The sequence below is a fragment of the Limulus polyphemus genome, unplaced genomic scaffold, assembly GCF_000517525.1.
Source record: "Limulus polyphemus unplaced genomic scaffold, Limulus_polyphemus-2.1.2 Scaffold393, whole genome shotgun sequence".
NCBI lineage: Eukaryota > Metazoa > Arthropoda > Merostomata > Xiphosura > Limulidae > Limulus > Limulus polyphemus.
In genome coordinates this window covers 11,238-19,885 of record NW_013666003.1, presented here as the reverse complement: position 1 = coordinate 19,885, position 8,648 = coordinate 11,238, and the positions used below count along the sequence as shown (strand labels likewise).

The following is an 8,648-nucleotide window of genomic DNA, read 5'->3' as shown; positions in this document are numbered from 1 at the left end:
TATTGTTTTTGTGTATTATAGTTTTAAGATGTTTTGGGTATTATCTGGCTTATATTTCATCAAGATAAGTGGAAAGTTTCTTTTGTTTTTGTTTTCTGTCCTACCATATGAAGGATATTTCCATTTTTATTATGTATTTCTGTACCAGCTTATTTTATTGTGGTGTTGTGTATTTGTGTTAGCTATTCCCTTCTAAGAGGGCTAGGCTTTCTGTGTTAAAGGGTTTTTGTTTTCTTTAATGTATTTTATGTATCTTATTTTTAAAAGTTATTGTTGTATCTTTTCTTAAGGGGTTATTTCAGGTATCATTTATTAACCTGTATGTTATACTACCTTCTCCTACAGGGAATAGGTTATTTTTCTTAAAGTACTTTGTTGTATTGTTTTGTAAAGTTGTTTTTCCTTTTGTACACGTTAGTGTTGTTATGCTGGTACTTTTACTGGGGCAAAGGTTTCAATTTATTGAGTAACACATGCTTAAAGTGTATTAGGATTGACTAGGTTGGTCTGGAATTAAAGGAAGAGGGAAATGTGTTTGTCATCCCCCCCCCTACCAGCATGTCAATCTTTCGAAACTTTTGTTTTCTTTCAGTCATGTTTGGCCACATAGAGTCATTCAAGTAAACAACTTAATTTTTTCTTACTCTAGCTGTGCACAAGATTAGAATATACTAATTATTCTCTTGTAGAAAAGATAGCTGTAGCCTTTCTGCCTGCAAATCATGTAATGTCCTGGAGCTTCCCCACCCCTAAACTCAAATGTGTATGGTTCCAGGTGACATGTACAAGATGCATGCTGTGAGCAGCCTGGGTTTGTTCATGTTATTGTATTTTAGTATTTAAAACTAGGCTCTCCTCTGTTAGACAGCTTTCTGTAAGACTGCAGCTTTTCATATTATCTCTCTTGTCAGTTCCACTGCAACAATATTATTTTGTTTTGTTTGTGTATTGCATTTGTAATTTGATTGTGTTATTTTGTCATCAATGATTGCTGTTGTGAACATTTTGTATATTGACTTTTTCTTGTTGATGAATTCAGTCAGAGCTCTCAAGGTAATGAATCCCTACCCTTCAACATAATATTTTCCATATCTCCTATTAAGAAGACACTACATGTTGCTCTGCTGGAAATCCATGTACCACGAAATACTACACTATCAAAAGACTGAAATACAAGAAAACACTAATATAGGACTGATCTTGAGAAACATGGAAAACTTGACTTTACACAAATTATATTTGTTGGTTTAATGGAAATGTCATTCCTTTATTTATTTCATTCATTCCTTTAAACATACATTGGCAGCTACCAAAGATATCATAAATATGGCAAAAATAACAATGGAATAATAGCAAGTATATAAAACTTAAGCAAATTTAGGTTACTCTATAAAAAAAAAGTTGTTAATATAAGTTCAGATTTCAAATTATGATAAGTACCTTCAGTAAAATTAACTGGAGAAGCTTGTGACACTCCAGTTAGCAAATGAATTAACACTTACTACGGTAATGTGTGAATAGTACTTTGGTGTTTCAGCTAAATTTAATGAACAGTACTTTGTAATTAACTCACTGTCTGAAGTATGTTTCAAGCAAGTAGCATGCCAAAATAATGTCTGGATAATTTTCCAGCCACCACTGTTGTGATGATGTTACAGATAATGAAGAGCCATGCCTAAAGCTTTGTATGTATCATGGTACATTCAGGTTGCTAAGAATCGTATCTTAAGACTCGTAATTAATGACCTAGTAAGATGATGAAAATCTTTTCATTTTATGAAATGTAAGAGTTATTCATCTTCCAATAAAGTAATTAGTTAAACAATCTGTCACATTAATTTTTATATTTCCAGTAAAAATCATGAAAATGCAAATCTATTAAAATAATTACCACTTCGAAAAATATACCAATGAATTGGACAATATGTATAGGCTATTAAAACATTACAATAAACAATTTGACTGGTATGATCTAGTGTATGACCTTTTTTTAAAAGCTAGAGATTTTGTATTACATTAATAACATGAAACAGTCTTAGATTTCAAAGAAAACACTTTCTCAGAGAATTAATTTATGGGAGAATTATAATGAAATACCACTTATGTACAATACACTAGTACTGCAGAAAATAATAACAATATTATTACAAATGTAATAGTCACAGTGAAAGGAGAATAGGAACTTAATAACTTTGAAACAAAAACAGTGGCAAAGTACTGTTGGTTAAAAGATTTAGAATTTAAAACAAAGTAAACTTCTTAGAAAAGGTATTTTCAAAATTTTGAGAATGCATAGTCAAGTATGTAAAATTAATATTATTACATATACAAAACATGAGAGTAACTAGATACAATTATTTTAGATGAATGCAATGGCAGAATACACAAAACTTACAAGTGAAACACTTTGTATTTATTCAAATATATACAAAAAACAATTATACTGATTGTTTGCTTTTGGTAATGTGTGTGAATAAAAATAAACTTTGATCTTTCCCACTAAACAATTTTAATATTTTCATCCAGCTAATATATCATATAGAGCAAAGTGTTCCCAACTTCTTACTAAAGATATTATTACTGTTCTTACCATATAGTCTACAAGTCAATGAGACTGAATTAAGGAAATTGAGTGGGCTACAAGGAGTGTCATTAGTTTTCAGTATTCAAAGTAGAACCCAAAAAAATGTATTCCTAAAAAGAGCTCAGTCTGTTAACATAAAAAACCACACTTTACTGCCAAAAGAACTCACCTCTCAATGGTGTTCAGCTATGAAGATGCAGGGCTTTAGAAGGCTGGCTAGTCATTTTTCTCTTGCACAAAATAATAAAAGTGCTCATTTTCAAACAGGTGCCACACTTACCTACCTTACAAGAGTTTTTTAGCCTTCCTCGGCCATCTCTATCAATAGAACTTGTAAAAACTGCAGAGAAAACTGCTTTATACAGCTGAGAAACCAGATGTTGTGCTGTGCAACATGTGTGGCTACTCCCATGTTTTATCTGGGATTTTGTATTCAGGATATGGGTTTTACACTCTCATAACCCAGAAATTAGTACAAATTGGGCCACAAGCACTTAAAATCTCTATTCAGAATAAAAAAAAAGATTGTACCAGAAAACTTTTTTTTAGGAATCAACTCATTAAACATGTCTCCTTGACTCACAGATGGAGTGTTAAAACAAAAATGTTAGGTAAAATTTAATTAAAACTGGTTGCATTTGTTTTCATAGGTTTTATGAAAAGCAATTATATTTTGCCATTTACCATTGTATATGAACAGAGAATAAGATTCCAGAATACTCAAAAAAAAAGAGAATTTCTTATATGAATCTATAAACAAGAAAGACCAAAGTCTTCTTTTAATAACAAAGAAACTTTTATTTCAGCAAAAATAAAATAAGTCTACATTTTCTACCAACCAGATAACAAATACGTATGTAAATTAACTTTTACCATTTACTGAAGAAACTCATATTCGTAATTGTTAAATAATAATAGTTAACTAATAAAAATCCTCAAAAATGATTCAATGTTGTTAAAATAGCAATATTTAGACATTTTAAGATTTTTCTTAATTCTATGTTATTAAATTAATATTTTAATAATAAGTTTTGTTAAAAAAATAGATATTGAGGATATTAATACACACCTAACCATCAATGTTTTGCATACAAAAAGTACATGCAAACTTACCTTTGAACCTCTCTCATTAAAAATGATTTCAACATCTAAAATTGGCCCAAATTGCTGAAAAAGAAGAGAAAATGTTAGATAAGTATATGAAAAATAATATGTATAAAAATTAATGTTCTTAAAGTTGAACTATTGTAGCTGCATCAACACCATGGTATTTCAATTTATTTGAAGTTACATTGGTTCTAATTTTCCACCAATTAAATATGTTTAATTTAACAAAAATGCTGATGAATTTAGCATAAAGATTCTAATGTATGTGAACAGTCATAAATACATAGATTTTTTTAAAGACTTTTTTTTTGCACATTGATGTTTAAAGAACAGTTTTTAGAGAAAGATTGTACAGATAAGAGCTAATAGTTTACAACATCTGTTTTATTAATATTCTGCTGTGAAATACAAATGGGGTCACCCACAGCATTTTTAAAACTAGAAAGAGCTATGAAATGAATCAAATAAAGAAATTAAAATGTAGTTGATTTAATATCTGTTAGATATAGAACAAGCCTCCTCTGAAATATAAAATCTGTACTTATGTGTGTTCCAGATTAAAATTAATTTATCAAAGTCCAGGAAAAAGCCAAATTAGACTTAAAACAATGTGTAATGTTAATAAGTATGTAATATGTACAAAAGTTATTCTCTTTTATACATAGTATTACAGTTTGTTTAAAACATAGAATGGGTACATTTTGTTTATGAAAAGATTGAAGTTGGATGATTTGTTTTATTATTTATTTAAGGTTTGAAACATTCTTTCCTATATGACATTTTAAAATTAATGTTTCTGAAGTTTTCTTGTTGTATATCAATATACTGTATTTCAGGAAGAGGGTGTGAACATGACCAGTAATAACTAATTGCCTTATATATGAGCATCAAATGCATTCTTAATTAGTTGTCTTCACTGTATAGCCTACTGGTGAGGCCAGTAAAACTTATCCTAAAGAAAAACTGGCATGTATTTAAGAGCTTTTAAGATGTTTACTGATTCAGAGAACTGATGGAAAATCAGCAAGATAATAAAATCCTAAACTACTTCTATACTGTAACCAAAAAATCACCCAGGAAGTGCTGTGTTTAGACACCCACAGTTGCCGGAGGAAGGGCAGAGTCTAAGGGATTAACATGCTAGAAATGGAAAAAAAAAATTCACATAAGCAAGAAAATATATGTTTAGCAGAAAATTCTCGGACAACATGGATCTTTATATTCAGTTTTTTTTTATATTATTAGTATTTATTTCCAAAATTATTGCAGTTGTTGTCTCTTTTTCTTTGCATTTTTTTCTTATTCTTATTCTGCAACAACTTGCTACTGTAAAAAAAAAAACACCAGTAGCACGTAATTCTATATTTATACACTTTTCTACGCATGGGCGTTCGTAGTGGATTGCAAGGATGGGCACTTAGCCCCCCCCCCCTGGAAAATAAAAAACATAGTTCTTTAAAATATTAAAATCCACAAACCTTTTTAATAAAACATAATTCTTTCTTTATTCATTCGGCATTTGTATATGAATTTTCAAGTTTTTTTTCATTCACTTCACGATTTCACATTAGAAATTACATTTACTTTTCAATACTAGTAAAAGTCGCGAGGTTTGTCAGCAGGCTTTACTTAAAATGTCCAGATACCAACCCTGTAGCTAGATATTGTAAAACGGCGGCTTCATATTAATTGGGCATGAAAATTGTCACTCGGGTCATCAAAGAGACCGACGCGGTCTTGCCGACATCCCCTGAGAGAGCGTGGTCGGGATCAACCTCCTGTCGATATAATACACAGAAAAGTATCACAACCTAATACCTTACATGTAGAACTCCTCACGAAAAGGACGAAAGACCACAGATCATCTATCCAGACTCACAGAATCAATATATAAATCCTTCAATAGCAATTAAGTAACAATAGAAGTCTTCTTAGATGTCAGAAAAGCTTTTGATTGGGTGTGGCATAATGCCCTTAGATACCGCTTATATTCCATGAATGTTAGCAACAAAATAATCAAATGGATTTCCGACTTTTTAACCAACCGAACTGCAACAGTTAAAATAAATAACACTCTACCCAATACATTCAACATCACCGGAGAAGTACCACAAGGATCTGTTTTATCATTTCTACTATACATACTGTTTGTAAATAACATACCCTTCCCTGATCTGACATACACTTACGCAGACGACATTTCCCTATGGAGTGTATCACGCAACCCACTAATAGCAAGCAATAGAGTTCAAAAATCCTAAACTGGTGTAACAACTGGCGAGTCCTCCAAACCCCATAAAAGTATTGGAATCGCATTTAAACACAGCTCAAAAAAACGCTACAAAAAACATTTTAAAAAGTAAAACTTAAACTAAGTAACGACGAAATAAAGCTATACCCTCATGCGAAATTTCTAAGTACACTGTATAATCTTTGACACACGACTCACCTGGACACAACATTTTAAACATGTTAGTAAATACATTAGCAAAAGAATTAACCATTTGAAGCTCATAACAGGAAACAATGAAGGATGCAAATCTAATACTATCATAAAAATCTATAAAGCGTATGTATGAATACGGCCTAACAGAATACGGCTCTCAAGTCGCCTACAAATATTGCTAAATCACTATACACTCCAGCAAAACAGAGTTATAAGATTAGCTCCCAGACAGCCAAAATTTACCCCGATCAGTTATATATCCACAAATCTAACAACATCCCATTATTCAAAAACGGACTAACAGCACCAGCCCATAAATATTACCAATCAGCAAAAACAAGAAAGACCTTAACTGCCAGTTACACACCATGACTAGTGCCCATCACAAAACAGTGTCCCCGTACAACATATATCTGGTCTTCAAATCTACCTACAAAAGTACAACAATCTCTGATACAAGCTTAATACTAAATTCTCTGTATAAAACTAACAATTTCTTGGGTTTTTCTCATTTCAACACTGGATACAGTACAGATAGAATATTCGGCGCCTGTCTTGTGAAAGTGGATTTTCTCGGGGTATTCCCGTTTCCCCCCACAGCAAATTCAAAGGCATTTGAATCTAATGATCCCAGCCGTGGCATTGGATTTACAGATCCCAGCCACCCCGTGGCCATGATCATGAGAAGTTTACTGGATTACTTTGTCGCCTTGCTTCTTCTTTTCTTCTTCTCAACGACGTCACGTCAATGGCCTTGGACTTGCTCTCTTCCCTGGAACCAGCCGAACATGTTTCTGCTTCTCTCAGATCTTCATAAGTCTTTAATCTCACTAGGCAACGTGGAACCAACCACTCCAGCACAAATTTTAAAATCCCACGAATGCAACAAACAAAATTATCGCGAGATGGGCGAAGAGGGATAGTAATATCCCTAAACGCCCCAGTTTAGAAAAGTTCTTTCCTTTAAAAACTACGTGGTGTCATGTGTTAAGCCATGCGTATTAGGCCTGTTACCAGTAAATTACTTCAGTTTTGGCTTTTGGTAGAAGCATATCGACAAGTTGTCGATTTACTTCGTTGGGAGTCATCAGATCATAAGGTAAGAAACACTCAAGCTAATTTTGTAAAAAAAATACTATGCTTTTCAAAATGATGTTTTTCATTATGATTATGTTTAGAAGCTTATTCAAAACTTCAAACTACTCGGTCATACTAAAACGCAAAAAAATGCGTTGATATATATATCTATTTTTCATTTTTTCTGATGGTAAAGTTTTTTCTAAACAAAAACGTTTGACAATTATCAAGAGGTTATCATGTGAAATTTGACAATTTTTTGATGCACAAAAGTATTTTTAATCTTAAAATCAAAATTACCCTGAATGTTGGACAGTCAATATTCATAAAGAAACAATGCACGAGCAAATCATTACTTTAAAAAATGTAAGAACTTAATAGAAAAATATGATATTTTGTATACGAAAGCCTTGTAACGTTTAATGATAATCTTCAAAATTTCGTGAAGATACGTTTACTGTATTAAAAGCTTTAGTATTCTCTTGATTGTAATTGCATAACTTTGAAGGCGGGTCCATCGTCACGTGATTATGACTCTCCACCCCCTGAGGCCCATAAGGTAATTTTTGCGGGAGGCCGCAAAGCTACTAAACACGGCACTGCTCTTAGGAAACTGATATTGATCTGAAACAAATAAAAAACCTTAGAACTTAGTTAGTGTTGTGGTTATACGGTGTTAAATGATATATTATTTAACTGTAAATAATAATAAAAGTCTTGTGAGCTCCCAGCAGCACAACACAGCAAAATACACAAAACAAACTATTTTCAAATATTTTCATCCCAGTATTTTATGTATAAAAATAATAATAAGTAATTTATAAAAATTGGAGGAATGAATAATCAAATAAAATTAGTTATTTGAAATTTCTTTGTCAGAAGTGTCTTTAAAAGTTATCTACTTAATGATCATGTAAGATTACATCTATTAGTTAGCACCTATGCACTTATCTATTGCTTAACTATTATACTGATAACATACTAAAAACAAGTATCTAAAAAGTAACAAGGAAAATCTCATTTTCAGGGTTGCATTTATGCATTTTTTTGTCTTTTCCAAGTTATTGTCCAAAATGTGTATAATTTAATCAATTTGTTACCTGCCTTAAACATGGTTTTGTAAGTGATAATCTATGATAGAGGAAAATGGTTGTTTCTTAGTGTAAAAGCTGTATAAAGTGACTATTTCTCGACTAGTCAGGAGAGGTGACATAGAATGAACACCAATGAAAGAGTTCAAACAACAGTAATCAATAACGAAGCTTTCCTTTATCTGCTAGATTTACGCTTTGTCTGGACAGTTTTCTTTCAACCAGTAGTGTTCCTCACAAATTCTATGATTCTTACCATATACATTTTTATATTAATATTCAATTTCTACAACTGACATATACCCTGAGTGGTCACAAGTAAAGAGACACCTAATTGTTCGTC

At 31.7% G+C, this 8,648-nt stretch overlaps 1 protein-coding gene across 3 annotated transcripts in view; it reads right to left on the bottom strand.

The window, feature by feature from the left end:
• LOC106457921 (RNA binding protein fox-1 homolog 1-like) overlaps positions 1–8,648 on the bottom strand; it is a 55,662-nt gene that overhangs the window by 41,538 nt on the left and 5,476 nt on the right. For all 3 annotated transcript variants that reach the window (XM_022384006.1, XM_022384005.1, XM_022384007.1), the window contains exon 3: positions 3,698–3,751. In XM_022384006.1, the coding sequence (XP_022239714.1) occupies positions 3,698–3,751 (54 nt within the window). The remainder of the gene's footprint in view (positions 1–3,697; positions 3,752–8,648) is intronic.